Source organism: Psammomys obesus, unplaced genomic scaffold (genome assembly GCF_907164565.1).
Source record: "Psammomys obesus unplaced genomic scaffold, mPsaObe1.curated_primary_1811, whole genome shotgun sequence".
Classification (NCBI taxonomy): Eukaryota; Metazoa; Chordata; class Mammalia; order Rodentia; family Muridae; genus Psammomys; species Psammomys obesus.
The window spans coordinates 290,096-309,419 of NW_026590675.1; the positions used below are offsets into that span (position 1 = coordinate 290,096).

Below are 19,324 nucleotides of genomic sequence, written 5' to 3' on the forward strand. Positions count from 1 at the left end.
ATACTGGGCAGGTGTGACAGTTTGCCTGTCAGCTTAGTGCTTGAGAGTCCCACTGGGGATCCCCAGGGAAGCTGCCTTGCCAAGCTACCTGAATAGGTTCAAATGAGAGACCCTATTTTGACAAGTAAGGTAGATAGTGAATGAGGAAGGCAGCTGATACTAACCTTGCCTCTACATGGATGTGCATGCACATTTGTTTACTCACATTCTAACATGCACACACCCACAGAGTATACACACATTTGAAAACACCAAAAAAAAACCCTAGAATTTAGACAAGTTGTAATTTTCTTATGGGTAATGACATTGTTGGATTTTTAAAAAGTGAGTTGGAATTTAGAATTTAGCATAGTTCACAAAGAACAATGAAACTTCAATTAATACTTTGTGACTCAATTCTTAATACATTTATTCAAGGTGAACTGGATACCAGCTTAATATAAAATACAATGCTTAAAGTAAGCATTGTAGTGAATGTTCCATCTAGTGGTAATTTTAAGAATGCAAGTAGCCTACATATATACGTGAATTATCTACCTAATCCATCAACTTAAAAAATATTTTCCAATGGGTTATTAATGTTGATCTCAGAAAATTGTAGTGATTTTGTTTTGGAGAAGCATAAAAGAGTATTTTTTTTAAATATAACTACCTGAATTCTATTGCTGTCACTGTGCACAAAGACTGCTAAATTCTAATATTGCTTAAAGTATTTCTATTTTTATTCTCTAGCAAACCATAACCCCAACTGTGAGTAGAGATTTTTCTCTCAAGAGAAATTAAGTATCTCCTTCGCCCTAATTTCTTCCTGTTTGGGGTATACACAGTGAATGCTCATGGTAGTCCTGCTGTGCTGAGAGCTCTCTTTTATTGTATGTAGAGACTTACATAATTATGAGGTAGACACTTGACTTGGACATGCTCCATGAAAAGAACTATGGAAACACTATACTACACAAACAACTTTGGAGAGTTTTAATTGAGGCATGGGAATTCACAAACAAGGAACTATGGTGGTCAGAGGTGTGGACGAATGTGCTCAAGGTTGTGATACTGCAGAGCAGAGCTAGAGCCATGAGTCATTGTTCCTTTCCCTTAGTACACTGGTTCTTTGCATTGCACCATATGGCCAAAAGGGCTGGTTCCAGCCAGGAGAAGGTAGCTCCAGCTTAGTTGTATTTTGTCTAATGGATCCATGAAACATGAAAAGTGCAAGCAATGGGTTAGAGACACACCTACAGTTGCTTCTTGGTACTAGTCACTTCTGTCATTTAGCATATTGACATTAAATGGATTGAATCCAGGAGCTTTGTTTCCTTATGTCATTAGTTAGACACATTTTGAAATTCTCAAAATGAAGCTGGCCTCTCGCTCTACATTTGAGGATATGGATTTGGAGAAGTACATAATTATTAATTGCTGCTGTTCTCTTGAGTCCTGTCTCTCTAACAAATTTTTCAACAGGGACAACTTAAGTAAATAGCCCTGAATCCTGTGTGTGATATGTCTTTGCAGCAGTAACTGTCACTCAGTGAGTTTTGAGCACTTGCTGACTTTATACAGCCAGGTTGGGAAGCTGAGATTTGAGAAGCCTCATGCTGTTAGTAAATGGGAGGGGTGAAAGATGAGCTAGTGGCCTGGTAACAACCTTTTCTGTTCAGTGAGAGCTTCTGTGCGATCACTAGCTTGGGGACTCATCTATGTCAATCACATTGGTCATCACTGTGGAGACGGAAAAGCCCAGGAAGGTAGGGATGTATTCTGAGAATTAATCCATTAAAAAAGCCTCATCCCTTCAAGTAAAGATTTTCCTGCATTATAATGAATTGTTTCATTTTACAGATGCTTAATTTATAAACATATTGCAAAGAGTTACATGAAAAATTACCCATTGTAACATTTTGTGGGAAAAATTGTGAACCTGGGCTTTTTTTTGTCTCGTTTTCCAGTCAGGGTTTCAGGTGTGGGTCAGGCTGGCTTTGCACTCACAGAGATCCACCTGCCTCTGCCTCCTTCGTGCTGGAATTAAATGTGTGCACCACCACCAGAACCTGGCATGTTATTAATTCCTCTACATACAGGTCGTGCAATTGGACCCACTAGTGTTGGATTTGAGACTGGTTTGTAGTTTCAAGAACACTTTTTCATGGGTTTCAGTGTATGATTGCATAGATGTTTGTGTATGAGGACACATGTGGGTGACGTGTGTTTGGAGATCTGAGGACAGCCTGTGTTGGTCTTTGCCTTCCTTTTACATGGATTCTAGAGATCCAAACTCAGGTCAGCAAGCTTATGTAGCCACTGCATTTCTCCCCTGAGGCATCTTGCTGGCTCAAATAGTGCTCTAGAAGCAGCCTTTGTTTTCTCTTTCTCGCACCCTCCCACCCCACCCCCCATTCTCTGTAGGATGTATGTGTGTATGTATGTGAAAAGCAGGTTTTAAAAACAGCTGCTCACTTTGTCCAGTTGTTTCCCTAGCATTGACCCTAGAAATTGAATTATTTTCTTTGGACTGCAAATATATTTGGTTAAATTGCCCTTAGAAAATGTTCCATTTAGCACCTCCACACAACCTCCACTGGTTATTATTTGCCATTCTAATAAAGAATGTTTTAGTTTGCTTCTTGTGCTGGTAAATTGATTGGCATTGCGCTTGCTTTTTCATAGATTTTTCCCACTCGTATCAGATCCTTCTCCTAGTTTTCCAATAGGATGTTCATCTTCACTAAGTGTAAGGACTCTTGTTTTTTCTTTTACTCATAATGTGTGCTTCCGTAATTCTGCAGTCATAGTCTTTGTTTCTTTGTATTGCATGTTTCTGCCCTTGATAATAAGCTTAGACCAGCCTTCATTATCCCAGAGTTACATATTTAATTCATCTGATTTTCTTCTATTATTTCTGATTCCACTCTTAACATTTTTATGTTTTTTTAAAGAAGAAATTAATTTTGTATGTGGTTTATGTGTATATGTGCATTTTCATGTGGAGATCAGAGGTTGACATCAGGTAGTTTTCCTTGATCGCTTTCACATAATTTTTTAAGACAGGCTGTCTCCCTAAACAGGGAACTTGATGTTTTGACTAGACTGGCTAGCCAGTGATCTCCTAGGAGCCACCTGTCTCTACTCCCCTGGCTGTGGGGTTCCAGATATGTGCTGCCATACCCTTATATGGAAACAGATCCTCATCATTTTACCCCTGCAAGCCAGCTCCCTAGTCTTACTCTTACATTGTTCATTTACTTGGGAACTAAGGTTTGAAATTGCTATATGACTTAAATTGTTAGCCCTCTGGTCTAATCAGTTTAATGATTTCTTTACTGACTTACAACGTTACCTTCCTTTAAAAAAACATTTTTAATAATTTATTTTTATTCCATATGCATTAATTTTTCCTGTGTATGTATCAATGTGAGGGTGTCAGATCCCCTGGAATTGGAGCCACAGACAATTGTGAGCCACCACCTAGGTGCTGAGAATTGAGCCTGGGTCCTCTGGAAGAGCAACCAGTGCTCCCAACCATTGAGCCATCTGTCCAGCCCCCGCATTGTTACATTCTAATATATTAAATTTTGGTGCACACCTACTTACTCAACTTGAGCCTGGCTCCATAATTTGATTTCATTGCTTGATTTATTTCCCTGTTCTTAATACTGTATTTCATATGTATTTTTATACATGTTGAAAATTTTTTAATTTTATGTGTATTGGTGTTTTGTCTACAAAATATGTACCACATGAGTGTCTGGTGCCCACTGAGTCCAGAAGAGGGTGGCAGCTCCCCTACAAATGGTTGTGAATCACCATGTGTGTCTTAGTTAATGCCCTATTGCTTCGAAGAGTTGCCATGACCACAGTAGCTCTTGGTTTTTAGAGACAGAGTTCTGTGTAGTCATGGCTACCCTGGAACTCACTCTGTAGACCAGGCTGGAGTCAAACTCACAGAGGTCTGCCTGCCTCTGCCTCCTTGGGTGCTTCACAACAACTCTTATAAGGAAAAACATTTAATTGGGCCTTGCTTACAGTTTCAAAGGTCTAGTGTTTTATCAGCATGACAGGAAAAATGAGGTAGATGTGAGGTAGATTGAGGTACATTGAGGTAGATGTGGAACTGGAGAAGTAGCTGAGAGTTCTACATCCAGATTGTCGGGCAACAGGAAGGAGAGATACTGAGCTTTGACTTGAGCATCTGAAATCCCCAAGCCCCCCCCCCCCCAGTGACACACTTCCTCTAACAAGGCCACACCTTCTAATCACGCCACTCCCTATGAGTCCACGGGAACCATTTCATTTAGACCACTTGGCAAACCTGTTTCTCTGGGAGAGTATCCAGTGCTCTTGACCACCGAGCCATCTCTTCAGTCCCTTCTTTATACGTGTTTAAAATAATGTGCCAGAATATTTGAAAATGATTTGTGTGTTTGACTTTGAGATGGGTGTCTTCCTATATTGTCTGGGCTAGTTTTAAATACCTTTGCTCAAGTACCCCACCCCAGGCCTCTACGAATCTGAGTATCTAGAACTATGGATATGTGCCCTCTGTACCCAGCAAATACGTTTATTTTAATTGAGTTTTTGTATCTATATTTATCCATTATGTTTTACTGCTGTAAGGAAATTATTTCAATTTTGCTCAAAAAGTTTGGCATTTATTCATAGAAGAAGCCGTTGCTTTATGACTCCATTTTTCAGTCCTTAGAGACTTTGACAGGATTGTTCTCATGTTATCAGGAGAAACATTGTTGTGTTCTGTAATTCTTTAGTCAAAAAACATTTATGGAACCCTAAAATGTCAGTGCATCCTTAAAAAGTATTTGAACTTAAACAAACAACAACAACAAAAACAAACCTTTACTAGAATGTTTTACTTTGTGTAGTTCTGAGAGAATTTCAATAGTAAGTCCCAAGCCAAAGCTTGATTCAGGTTATAGTGTTTATGACTGCTGCCTTTTACTATCTATGGGAAGAAATGTTTCCGCTTACAAAGAATACTAGCAGGTAACTAGACAGAGGTAAGAGGTGGGTTCCAGCCCATGAAAAATAAACTTAAACCACATTTTGTTTCCTTCCCACACAGCTTTCTCCACGTTCTGATTAATATCAGAAACAGACACAATGATGTTGTTCCTACAATGGCCCAAGGCGTGATTGAGTACAAGGAAAAGTTCGGGTTTGATCCATTCATTAGCAGTAACATCCAGTATTTCCTGGATCGGTTTTATACCAACCGCATTTCTTTCCGCATGCTTATTAACCAGCACAGTAAGTTGGGTTATGTTGGGTCTAGATTCAGAAAGGTAACCACATTGATTTTTTTCTGACGTTTACATTTTACTTTATGTTTAATTTACTGACTTAGACTTTTAGCTGTGGAAATTTCATTTCTAGTTCAGTTTTTTTTAAGTGAATCCTTCCTATTATAAAAATCTGTTAATCAGTATTCTTGATTCAAAGGTATTCTTGGAAGGCATTTGTGGTGCTTACACTAGAGGCAGGACCACTGCCTGCCTTTCAAGGACTCTGCTGTTACATTTCTATGGAGACAAGGGACTGGTGTTAATGGCAGCTGCATTAATTTCTCAGTAATTTAATTTATCTGGAATTATTTTTTCCAAATATCCATTTTTCTTTTTTTCTGCTTCTTTTTTTTAAATTATTTTTTATTACAGTTTGTTCACTTTGTATCCCAGCTGTAGCCCCCTTCCTCATCCCCTCCCAGTCCCACCCTTCCTCCCTCATCTCCTCTCATGCCTCTCTCCAAGTCCACTGATAGGGGAGGTCCTCCTCCCCTTTCCCTCTGACCCTAGCCTATCAGGTCTTGTCAGGACTTTCTGCATTGTCTTCCTCTGTAAAAACTTGGATATTGAATGAGCATGTTGGATATATAAGCAGTTCCCTTTATTCCACAATGATAGGCAAAATCTGAGTAAGCAAGATTATTAGTTCATGATACCACATTGAGGGTTTTAATCTATTCTCCACAGTGATTCTGGAGGGGGGGGAATCTAAACTTCTTTTAACATAATGAACTTATTAACTGATGTACAGTGTTGTCACCTTGGTTCATTTTTTTAATTCTAAGGAAAAATATTTAATATTTGGAGTCATCCTTGCTGAATCTGAGAATGGACAAAACATGTTTTTTAACTCATTTGATTTATTTAGATAGTAGGTGGATCTCTGTGAGTTCAAGGCCAGCCTGGTCTATAAAGTGAATTCCAAGACAGCCAAAGCTACATACACAGAGAAGCCTTGTCTTGAAAAAAAAAACAAAAATGCCCCCCAAAACAAAGTATGTATTTATATGTTTTAGAAACAAATACATGACAATTTATAGAAAAAAGGGAACCTAAACACTTAGCCAGCTAATCTACTGAGATACTGGCAATTTCCTTATCTAAGCATGAATGTGTTCTCATAAGTGTGCATAGATTTAGTTGTTGATTAAACTCATACACTTCTGTTTTTCCTATTTTTAATAACTTAGAAATTTATGCACTGGCATATACCCATATTTACCATTTTTCATAATCTCAGTTATTTCCCTTTTTTTGTTTAGGTATTCCCCCTTTGTGGAGTCTAAGTTATTCCCAAGTTTTGATTGATTTCACATATAATATACCTATAAAAATTGTCTTGAATTGCTTTTTTCTTTTCATCTTCTTTAGGCTTTTACTTAGGAATAAAAATTTTCAACTATTGTATATAGTAAAATATCACCTTCCCCTGAGGGGGAAGCAGCCTTACCAGGCCACAGAAGATGACAATGCAGCCACTCCTGATGTGATCTGATAGACTAAGATCAGAAGAAAGGAGAGGGGGACCTCCCCTATCAGTGGATTTGGGGGAGGGGCATGCATGAAGAAGGGGGAGGGAGGGTGGGATCGGTAGGGGAGGGGGGAGGGGCTTATGGGGGGATACAAAGTGAATAAAGTGTAATTAATAATAAAAAATAAATAATAATAATAATAATAAAATTATTTGAACAAATACTGTCTGTGTATACAGAATCAAAAAAGAGTCTCTGTGATGGAGGCATTTGCAGTGCTGCCCAGATGGCCCAGACTGCATGTTGTAAATATTTAGAGACTGGAATAAATGGCTATAAGTCTTGAGCAGGGAGATAATCTGCCAAGCGTGGAAGTGCCTTGATCTAGTTTTCATCAGCTGAGGAAGAAAGAATTGGGCCTCTGACACGTGCCTCTGCTTTAGGATCTACTGACTGTGACTGCTGGGATTTAAAGTACACCTTTTATCCTTTTGGGCTAATGTATTTGCTCACCCATTAGCTGTGTTACATTATAAGTCATTGTGGAGGCCGAAATGAATCTTAAAAGATCCTTTTGACATGTAGAAACTCATTTCTGTGCTTGACCGTCCCAGCTTGCTATGTTTCAATCCCTTTCTTTCTCTTTTGTTCTTTTAGCACTTCTGTTTGGTGGTGACACTAACCCTGCTCATCCTAAACACATAGGGAGTATTGATCCCACCTGTAATGTAGCTGATGTGGTGAAAGGTAAGGACACCAACCCAGTGTCACTGACCATGCAGAAACAGCAGTATGGTTCACTTGAGGCAGTTCAGCTGTGGGCTTATGTTGCTGTGCAGTCTGTGGTTTATCAGGCCATGTTAGGCCTAAACCACTTAATCCAAATATGAAATATTTTCTAGATCAGGAAAGAGGAATAATTTCTAATACTCAAACACCAATTTCTACTTGTAGTTGTAGTACTTGTAGTTCTCTCTTAAACAGTAAACATCTTAGGAAGCTCCAGATTTTGCCATGCCACCATTTGAACTATTCCCTTGTCATAAGATGAATCCGAATTCACATTTGCCAGATCTGCGTGTCTTTTCTTACGTACCCCTGGTGTTAGAAGCTGTACAGCAAGTGGGTGTCACTGGGTGGGCACTATGCCAACAGTCCCAGGGTGGAACAGGCCAGATACTCATAAATTCATGGTACACTGGGGATTTTTAAATTTGAATAGCTGTTCCCTCTTACTCATTTAAGCTAAATGTTACATGCTGGGTCAGGAAATCTTGCTGGCTGTAATCCAGCAGGTTTCAGTACTTACATTTTTACTTTGTGCAGATTCATGCTCCCGTCCTGTCTCCTTTCCCAGACTGCATTTCATACTCTGCTTCTCATCTCACTTTAAGACTCGTTGACAAGTTACATGAACATACCTCATCCTGGTTTTCATCAAGGATCTTGGTTGCCCTTCAGCAGCCACTGCTAAGGACAGTCTGTGCATTGTTTTCCAGCTGCTGCCTGGGTCTCTGTTTGCCTAGAAGACATTTACTCACATTATTTCAGTTCTAAGGTGACTAGGTCCAGCTGATACATGCATGATGTTTCTCTTGAACTGTAATTGATGTAAGGCCAGGGAAGGGAATGTGTCTGTTCTTGTTTGATAACATATATTGAGCCTTCAAGGGCCTGTAGACATAGATGATCTGTAAATATTCTGTGGCTTGATAAATTTTAGACACTGAAATTTTTTAAATAAAAAGTTTTTAATTTATTTATTACAATTTATTTACTTCTTACCCAAGCTTTAGCCCCCTCCCTCATCTCCTCTCAGTCCCACCCACTCTCCCTCTTCTCCCCTATGCCTCTTCCCTACTCCACTGATAGGGGAGGACCACCACCCCTTCCATCTGACCCTAACCTATCAGGTCTCATCAGGACTGGCTGCATGATGTGGACAAAGATGTATGGTGGTGGCATACATCTTTAATCCCAGTGCTCAGGAGGCAGAGGGTGGACAGATCTCTGTGAGTTTGAGGCCAGCCTTGATTCCCCCCCCCCCAAAAAAAGCAGCCTAGGTGAGAAAAGATCATCCTGAGTAAGGTAACCCAGAAACAGAAAGACATGCATGGTATATACTCACTTATAAGCAGATATTAGCCATATAATATAGGGTAAACATACTAAAATCTGCAGACTTAAAGAAGCTAAATAACAAGGAGGACCCTAGAAAGGATGCTTAAATCTCATTCAGAGTGGGAAACAGGAGAGACTCTATAAGCAGTGGGAGAGAAGGAACAGGATGGGAGCCTTCTTACTATAGAGAATCCTCTGAAAGGCCCCACCCAAAAGGGGATCAAAGCAGATGCTGAGACTCAGAGCCAAACTTTGGGCAGAGTGCAGGGAATCTTAGAGAAGAAGCAGGGGGAGAAAAACACAGAAAGGACAGGAGCCCCACAAACAGACCAAGAAAGCTAAAAAAGAGAACTTGAGCCTAGGGGTCCTGCAGAGACTGATGTACCAACTAAAGACCATGCATGGAGAGGACCTCGACCCCCTGCTCAGATATAGCTGATTAGCATCTCAGTCTCCATGTGGTTATCCGAGTAAGGGGAACAGGGGCAGTCTCTGACATGGACTCTGTTACCTGTTCTTTGGTCACTTGCCCCTAGCGATGCAGTCTTTTTTTATTATTATTCTTTTTTTAATTTATTACACTTTATTCACTTTGTATCCTAGCTATAGCCTCCTCCCTCATCCCTTTCCAATCCCACCCGCCCTTCCTTTTCTCCTCCCATGCCCTCCCCGAGTCCACTGATAGGGAAGGTCCTCCTCCCCTTCCTGGCGATGCAGTCTTGCCAGGCTACAGAAGAAGAGGATCCAGGCAGTCCTGATAAGACTTGGAAAGCTAGGGGCAGATGGCAGGGAAGGAGAAGTCTCTGTTCGGTGGACTAGAGGAGCTGGATGGGGAGAAGGAAGAAGAGTGAGACTGGGAGGAGTTGAGGGAGGGGGCTACAGTCGGGATATACAATGAATAAATTGTAAACAAATAAAAAACAAAGAAGCGGCAAAAAAAAGTAGCCTAGAGAGATAGCTCAGCTGTTAAGAGCACTTGATATTCTTGCAAAGGACCCAGATTCTTTTCCCAACACCCATATAGCAGCTCAAAACTGTCCATAGCTCTAGTTTTAATGCCTGCTTCTGACCTCCTCTTCTGACCACGTGTATATGTACACAGCATACATGCAGGCCAAACAATCATACACACGAAGTAAAATTAAAAAAATTAAAAATTTTAGGGGGCTGGAGAGATGGCTCTACAGTTAAGAGCATTGCATCTTCCTGAGGGCCCAGGTTCAATTCCCACCACCCACATGGCAGCTCATAAACTGTAAATCCTGTTCCAGAGGATCCAGCACCCTCATACAGACATTCATGCAGACAAAACTCTAATGTACATGGAATTAGAATAGATAAATTTTTAAAAAGATACTGGAAATGAAAAAAATACATTGAAATTACCTAGGTTTTTTTTTTTTTTTTTAGTTGCGATATTGCTAGTGATGACTTTTTAGTCATAGCTTTAGAGATGGAGCTTCAAGAGATATTTTTAAATGTCTGTACCTAGTATGAAAAAGGGATTTGTTTCAAAATTAGACAGAAGATAGGAAATAAAAGACTGGGCCTATGTGAAGGGATAGTTGAGGCTTTGATTAGTATGTGGTATTTCATTATACTATGGTTTATGCTTTGATACATGTTTGAAAATTTTCATGATAAAGATTCAAAAATACTCATCTTTACTATAGTTTTTTTTTTTTTACAATATAATGTCATTGACTAATTTTTAGGAAGGTTATAGCTGAGAACGAGTGGCATTTGATAAGTATTAGGAATTTTACAAAACTTAACACCTTCTGTAGTACAAAGAGATTAAGGAATGTATCACATTTCTTGGCTGCCAGCAAAGGACTTCTTAATATGCAAAACTCAAGAGTCATTTTTTTCTTCTCATTAGAAAGAAGAACTTGCTTTAAAAGGGTTGGCAGCAATCATAATATGCAGTAATCTAATGGAAGGGCTTTTCATAATAGTAGTTAAGGAGTGAATTAATGTGTTTATTTTGTTAGACTGTCCATTTTCATTCAAAAGTTTTCCTCAATAAATTGCGTGTAAACAATTTTTTAAAAATGCTTTGTAGAAATCAAGGAAGAATTTCCCTGTGACGACTCTTAAAAGCTGAAAGAACTTATGTTTTATGACTGTTACTGTCAACATTTATTCCATTATTTAGTATATGTTAGCTAACATCTACACCTTGATATTGTTATGCTGATCTCTAACCTGTGCATAGTTATTTCAAGATGGCCAGAAACTTTAAACATCACCTAGTGGCAAGCTTTATACCAAAAACTTACTGAAAGATTATTCAAAATAGTGCAACACATATTTGAAAGAAAAACAGAAGCTTGAAAGTTTCTGCCTGAGTCTCTTAGTCTCGCTGTCAGCCAGGTTTCTATTGCTGTGGAAAAATACCCATGGAAATCCACACATAGGAGAAAATATTTATATTGGTTCAGTTTCGAAAATTTCAGTACACTATTGCTTGGCCCCATCATTGTGAGTCTCTGACAATGTAGAATATTGTGGCAGTGAATATATGTGCCAGAGCAAAGCCACTTCTTTTATTTATTTATTTAAAGGTTTAAAAACTTTTATTAATTACACTTTATTCACTTTTTATCCCCCCCATAAATCCCTCCCTCCTCCCCTCCTAATCCCACCTTCCCTCCTCCTCCTTCACGAATGCCGTTCCCCAAGTCCACTGATAGGGAGGTCCTCCTCTCCTTCCTCCTGATCTTAGTCTATCAGGTCCCATCAGGAGTGGCTGCATTGTCATCTTCTGTGGCCTGGTAAGGCTGCTCCCTCCTCAGGGGGAGGTGATCAAAGAGCAGGTCAATCAGTTTATTACTCAGCAATAAAAACAAGGAAATCATGAAATTTTCAGGTAAATGGTGGGATCTGGAAAGGATCATCCTGAGTGAGCTGTCCCAGAAGCAGAAAGACACACACGGTATAAACTCACTCATATAGATATAATATAGGATAAACCTACTAAAATCTGTACACCTAAAGAAACTAATCAAGAGGGAGGACTCTTGCTAAAATGCTCAATCCCCGTCCTGACAGGCAAAGAGGATGGACATCAGAAGAAGGAGAAAACAGGAAACAAGTTAGGAACCTGCCACAGAGGGCCTCTGAAAGGCAAACCCACTTAATAAGAAAGGAGCCAGAGTCCTACCATCTCCTTCAAGATCAGAGACCTAACTTTCTCACCCTATCCCTGCACTAAGGCTCTCTCCAATAGCATTACAAACTGGAGGCCATTTAGTGGCCTTTAGGGGACATTTAGGCTTCAAAAACATGTAACACCTGTGTTCCTTGGTTTTTGTTTTGCTTTGTTTTTGCTTTTGTTTTTTTTTTTTTATTTTTTTTTTATTCACCATTCCAGTCTTTCCTTTTTCCTTATTCTTCCAGTACTCACAGCTTATTTTTGCTGTGCTAGGGATTGAACCTTGGCCAGTAGCCTTGCTGGGCAAGCACTTTACCACTGAGCTTTATTCTTGACCTTTTTACTTTTTATTTTGATACACAGTTTCACCATGGCTACCAAGCTAGCCTTGAACTTAACTCTGTAGCTCATATAGGCTTTGAACTTGTGACCCTTCTACCTTGACCTTCTTAATAGCTGGGATTATAGGCCTACACTGCCAGGCACATCCCACTCACAGATTTCTTCTCTCTTAAAAAATTCTTCTCGCCTGGAGAGAGGGGGTGGGAAGCTGTTTCTAACATGGACCCTATTGCCTGCTTTTGGATCACTTCCCCCTGGCAGCGCTGCCTTGCCTAGCCTCAGGGGATGAGGATATGCACAGGCTGCCTTGCCTAGCCTCAGGGGATGAGGATATGCACAGGCCTGATACGACTCAATGTGTGAGAGAGGGTTGATATGGGGAGAGAGGGTTCTTCTTTTCTGGGGGTGGGGAGGGAGAAGAAGGGGAACACCCTTGGGATGTAAAGCAAACTGAAAATTTTTTTAAAAATAAAAAAAATTCTTCTCATACAATTCATCCTGACTGTAGCCTCCCCTCCGTCCACTTCATGCAGTCTCCCCTACCACCACCTATTCCTCTCCCAGCTCCATTGCTCCTCTGCTTCCCTTCAGAAAGGAGCAATCTCCCTCAGGGCATCACTGTGCATGGCGTAACAAGTTACCATATCAAGGATGGAGGAAGCAACCCAGTAAGAGGAACAGGGGTCCCAAGCACAGGCAATAGAGTCAGGGACAGCCCCCACTACCACTGTTAGGAGTCCCAACAAGAACACCAAGTTACACAGCCACATCAGGTGTGCAGAGGACCTATAAGACCCAGACAGGCTCCGTGATTTTTGCACCAGTCTCTCTGAGCACCTATGAGCCCTGCTTAGGTGATTCGGTGAGCCATGTTCTCCTAATGCCCTTGACTTCTCTGTTTCTTACAATTCCTCCTCCCCCTCTTCCACAGTATTCCTGGAGCTCCACCTAGTGTGAGGTAGTGAGTTTCAGCATCTGCTCCTATCAGTTGATAGAGTAAACCGTTCTGTTGATTATTTGGTATTGTTGAATATTAATACTTATTGATTTATTTGGAGTTAACAGCAGTTATTCCTAAACCAGCTGTATACCCAAATCACCACACAGAGACTAAGATTTACTTAATTAACCTTGAGCACAATGCTGGGCAATAGTTACTCCATCCTTAACCTCCAAGTCCTCGTACCTACCTCCCACTCAGAATTTCCAACATTATACTTGCTTTTAGTCATATCTTAGGTCTGATTCATCTCTCCTCAGGGTTCTAAGACCTCTCCTGCCGATCTCTGCTCTCTTCCTCCTCCCACTCTCCTTCTCCTGCCCTCCAGGCCATGATGTCCCACCCTATCTCTCCATTGCTCAGCGTTGTGGCTGGTTGTTTTATTGACAGTGCAGAGAACAAATGGTGGCATGTTTACACAAACTTGAGGCCTGTGATGCTTAGAATAAACATCACAATGCAATGTCCAGATTGAAACCAGATAGTGGGGGAGAGAAATGAGCATTTAAATGAACAAGGGTAAATTGTATACATGCCACAGAACATTATACCAGCAATTGGGCTAGACACCAATCTATGAGTATAGTATAATATCATTAGGAATCATTTCACTGACTTTTTTGGGGGATGGGCATTTGTGTTTGCTTCTCTCCTGGGTCTCTGGGTCACTGGTGGGTGGATACACCAGTCCCCGGCCATTAAAGAAAAAACAAACAAACAAACAAGCAAACAAAAATTTTTCTGCTTAGTATATTGCAGATAAAGTGTAGAATTTCCTGTTGTGTGATTTGGGGCGACATAACTAATGGCTAGATTCTTGGTGAATTTCTCCATAGTAACTGTCACTCCCCATACTCCTATCGTTACACTTCCCTAATACACACATGCATGCCCTACCACCATACTTACGAGGTGAAGCGGGAGGGCTAACATACTCTCTCTCTTCCTCTGGACATCTTTCAATATTATCATCTCTCATTAGCCTCTTTCCTTAAGTTAAAAAACATTGGAGGGTGGTTTCAGATACAAAAGAGTACACTGCCGCAAAGCCACATCTACATAATCAACTTTATTACAACCCTCCTTTGCATCAAGGTGGTTTACAAGTATCTATATTTATGACACTTAGTGTTTTATTTTTTATAATACTAGAGATTGAACCTAGGGTCTCACATGCTAAGCAAATACTCCACGAGTGAAATACATTCTTTTCTTTCTTTTTTTTTTTTTTTTATTTTGGAATATGATCTTGTTATGTTGCCCTGCTTGCTCTGAACCCATTTCTGTAGCCTCGGCAGGCCTTGAACTTGTCCTTCTGCATGAGCCTTCAGAGTAGCTGGTATTGCAGGCCTGCACCACCAGAACACTGTTTTTGTTGTTTGTTTGTTTTGTTTTTTGTCTTTGCTTTCTTAGCTTTGAAGAGCTTGCATGGTTTAAACATAGTTAAATGTCCATGCCAAATGACCCCATGTATATGTACCTTTATGTGTCTGTGTGTGTACTCATGTGTTTTACAGCCTTCACAAGTTTTAATGAACTAAAACTGATCCCTTACTGAGGGCTTTTGAGACAGACTACAGAAAAATTTTATGTAGAAGGGTAGGAACACTGTTTCTATTTTTTGGCTAGACAGTTGTATAAGTGCATAGAAGTAGGGGTGCACCCAGCATAATAGTAACAGAATATACAGAACTCTGTTAAGCAGGCCTCCTTGTGGCTTATTCCGCACATTAATCTCTACCGTTGTACATCTGTAAATCATAGACTCAGAGTGGTGAATGCTAGAATTAGTGTTGTAAAGCAACTCCTATTATCCGTTAGGAGGAACCTTCTGTGGTATCCCTTTTCCTTCCTTTCTTAGTAAAGAAACTAGAAAATCAAATGGAACATGCTGTGATGAGGATGTTTTAAAGATGCAAATTTAAATCTTTGCTTTGGTACAAATGTTGACTTCCACAGCATTGTTAACTTTTCCATGTCGTTTTTATATGTTATTATTGCTTAGCATGATAGCATTCAAATGGCCTCCCGAGTGCATGGTATTATTTCAGCTCAGAAATAATATCTTATGCTTTCAATTTGGCCTCCTCAGGTTGCAAGCAACAAACTCACTTTAGCTCCAGAAATAGGTTTATTAAAATAACTGAGTAGGTCCCATAGTCAGAATATGAAACACTTTACAGTCGGGCTATAGATACTGGAATAGGGAAAACAAAAATACCAGGTTGTGTTCTGGGTATCTTACAACTAGAGTTGCCAAATATGGCCTCTCTACTTGCCTTTTTTTTTTTTTGTATGCCCTGGTTAACTTGACTGAGCCCATTTCACACAATGCCAAGTACTCTAGGCCTTCCTACATCGTGATATTTCTCAGTCAGTGCCCTTTTGACTTTTGGTCATCCTGAATATTCCATCTTGAGTTTTCAAAAGGTAGATTTTATTGCTTCAGTTCACTTGTTTTTACCTCTTACTACAGGTTTTAATACTCTGGCTGTGGCTAGCCTGGGGATTCCTTGTCCTTATGTTAGATGTTTTGTCTGCACTTTCCCAGTTGGCTATGTTTCTGAGGCGGAGAATCTATTGTTTTGGAAAACTAGTGGATTCCACTTAGGATGGATTTCGGGCAAGAAGGGTACTAATATATATTGCATTGTATTTCTTTGTAACTTATGGGGTTTCTAAAAAGTAGCATAATGGTTCTGGATATTACTTTTTTTAAAGATTTATTTCTTTATTTTACATATGAGTGCTCTATTTGCATGTACATCTGCATGCCAGAAGAGGGCACCAGAGCTCATTATAGATGGTTGTGAGCCACCATGTGGTTGCTGGGAACTGAACTCAGGATCTCTGGAAGAGCAGACAGTGCTCTTAACCTCTGAGCCATCTCTCCAGCCCTGGATATTACTCTCTAAGGGAGCACATGGGTCAGTATGGTCTTTGTGAACATTCACAATAGGTGACCAGGGTCATCCCCAAATCAGGTGTGGCCTGGTGAGCACAAGCATGTGCAGTACAAGGGCTAAACTGTTTTTGTCTTGCTCTTTGTTTAGGTCTGTCAAGACAGGATCTCATGTAGCCCAGGCTGCCCTCAAATTTGGTATAGCTGAAGATAATCTTGAACTCCTGATTCCTTTTTTCTTCACTTTCTAAGTGCTAGGATTCCAGGTGTGTTCCAACACTCCCAGCTCTGAATCTTTGGCTCATAAGGGATGAGGCAGAACAAGTTCAGTTTAAATTTGTAAAATAATTATTACTTTATTTTATATGTGTGAGTGTTTTTGTGTACCACATGATTGCCTGGTGCCCACAGAGGCTACTGAGCCATCCCTCCAGTCCAAGATTAATTTTAAAACAGTTAAGGAAACAACTACTCAGATTGTGCTAACAGGAGATAATGTTCTACTACCAAATGTCTCTAACTGGAAATGACTGATAAAATAGTGCATTGCTAAGAAGGTAATAATTGGAGGTTTTAGGTGTCTTTGGTTTGGCAATACCATTTGAAAAACCTGATTATGTTGATTTGATTATCTTTATGTTATTACCACATAAAAATAATGGTGTGTTATTGTTTTTGCTTAAAAGGAAAAAGGAAAAGAATCTTGAGGCTAGAGAGATGTGGCTCAGCAGTTTAAAAGCACTGACTGCTCCAGAGGCCCTGGGTTCAATTTTTAGTACCCATATGGTAGCTAATAACCATTCATAACTCTAGACCCGGGGGATCTGATGCCCTCTTCTGGCCTCTTTGAGCACTGGATGCACACAGTACACTAGACATAAAACATCCACTCACATAATAAAATAAAATAAAATAATAAAATAAAATAATTAAAAAATCAGAGCTGGAGAGCTCTCTCAGCAGATAAATGTGCTGGCCATGCAAGCATGAAGATAAGTTTAGGTCCCCAGAACCTACATAAGCATCTGTCTCAAACAAGGTAGAAGGCAAAGAGCAACCCCTTGAGATTTTCCTTAGAGTTTCCTGTTTGCTGAGGCATGTGTGCTTACATTCATACACAGGAAAACACACCAAAAAGATAATTAAAATGGTATTTTCTGACTTTGCAGTATTTTATGGCTCTTTTTGTGTACTTTGTTCTGATGAGAACTTTAAACGTGTTTATAAGGGCTTTCTTTATTCTGTTAGACTTAGTTATTGTCTATATGACATGTGTATTTTTTAAATTTTATTTATTTTATGTATATGAGTGCTGTATCTGGATGTATGCCTGCACGCCAGAAGAGAGCACCAGATCCCATATACATGGTTGTGAACCACCATGTGATTCCTGGGAATTGAGCTCATAACCCCAAGGAAGAACAGCCAGTGCTCTTAACCTCTGAGCCATCTCTCCAGCCCGACACATGTATTTTTTTTTAAACCCAGCACTCCAATTCTACCTCCACATGTTTGTAAATAAGTGATCCAATGGGTTAAGTGTAAAAATCTGATAGTTGATGAAAGAGTTATATGGTAGATTTGGAGTTGAGAAGTCTAATCAGCTAACCTTCATATTCTGTTAACATTTCCTATAATATTCCTGAAAACTGTTTTATGGCTAAAGATTGATCTGCTAGAAATACTGTACTATCACAGCAACCATTCCTTTTTTGTTTGTTTGTTTGTTTGTTTGTTTGTTTGTTTTTCAAGAGAGGGTTTCCCTGTGTTGCCTTGGCTGGCCTTTGTAGACCAGGCTGGCCCTGAACTCAGATCTGCCTGCCTCTGCCTCCTGAGTGCTGGGTTTAAAGGCATGCACCACCATGCCAAGCTGATTGCAAGCATTCTTTTTTTTTATTAATTACACTTTATTCATTTTGTATCCCCCCATAAGCCCCTCCCTCCTCCCCTCCCGATCCCACCCTCCCTCCCATTTCTGCATGCATGCCTCTCCACAAGTCCACTGATAGGGGAGGTTCTCCTCTCCTTTCTGATCTTAGTCTATCAGTTCTCATCAAAAGTGGCTGCATTGTCCTCTTCTGTGGCCTGGTAGGGCTGCTCCCCCCTCAGGGGGAGGTGATCAAAGAGCAGGCCAATCAGATTATGTCAGAGGCAGTCCCTCTTCCCATTACTAGGTAATCCACTTGGACACTGACCTGCCATGGGCTACATCTGTCCTTGGTTGGAGTATGAGTCTCTGAGAAGTTCCCTGTGTTCAAATTTTCTTGTTCTGTTGCTCTCCTTGTGGAGTTCCTGTCCTCTCCAGCTCTTACTATTTCCCACTTCTTACATAAAATTCCATTCACTCTGCCCAACAGTTGGCCATCAGGCTCAGCAACTGCTTTGACAGTCTATACTGCAGAGGCTTTTGGAAAAATCAGGATAATATATCAGATAAATGTAACAGAGAAAATAGAAGCCTATTAGTGCACACTGAAACTAAGAAATGACAATAACAAAATTTTTATTCAAATAAATGTTAAATAACAAAACATAAAAGCTAAAAGAAAAGGGAATAACTCATATATTTGACTGTAGTAATATGTTACCAAATAAAAGTGTGTAGGTTTATTTCTGGGTTTTCTGTTCGGTTCCATTGATCCACCATTCTGTTTCTATGCCAGTACCATGCAGTATTTAAAACTGTTGCTCTATAGTACAACTTAAGATCAGGGATGGAGATACCTCCAGAAACCCTGCAGACTATCAAAGCAGATGCTGAGCCTGATGGCCAACTGTTGGGTAGAGTGAATGGAATTTTATGTAAGAAGTGGGAAATAGTAAGAGCTGGAGAGGACAGGAACTCTACAAGGAGAGCAACAGAACAAGAAAATTTGAACACATGGAACTTCCCAGAGACTCATACTCCAACCAAGGACTATTCATGGAGATAACCTAGAACCGCTGCATGGATATAGCCCATGGCAGTTCAGCTCTCTTTTTTTGGGGTCTTTGTGAGGTTTAGGTACCAAGGTGACTGTGGCTTCATAGAAT

General features: G+C 40.1%; 1 protein-coding gene across 4 annotated transcripts in view; it reads left to right on the plus strand.

Moving 5' to 3' along the window:
- The window catches only part of Pdk3 (pyruvate dehydrogenase kinase 3), an 83,488-nt gene that overhangs the window by 25,698 nt on the left and 38,466 nt on the right, over positions 1 to 19,324 (plus strand). For all 4 annotated transcript variants that reach the window (XM_055608241.1, XM_055608240.1, XM_055608242.1 and 1 more), the window contains exons 4-5: positions 5,078 to 5,262; positions 7,427 to 7,516. In XM_055608241.1, coding sequence (XP_055464216.1) covers positions 5,078 to 5,262; positions 7,427 to 7,516 — 275 coding nt within the window. The remainder of the gene's footprint in view (positions 1 to 5,077; positions 5,263 to 7,426; positions 7,517 to 19,324) is intronic.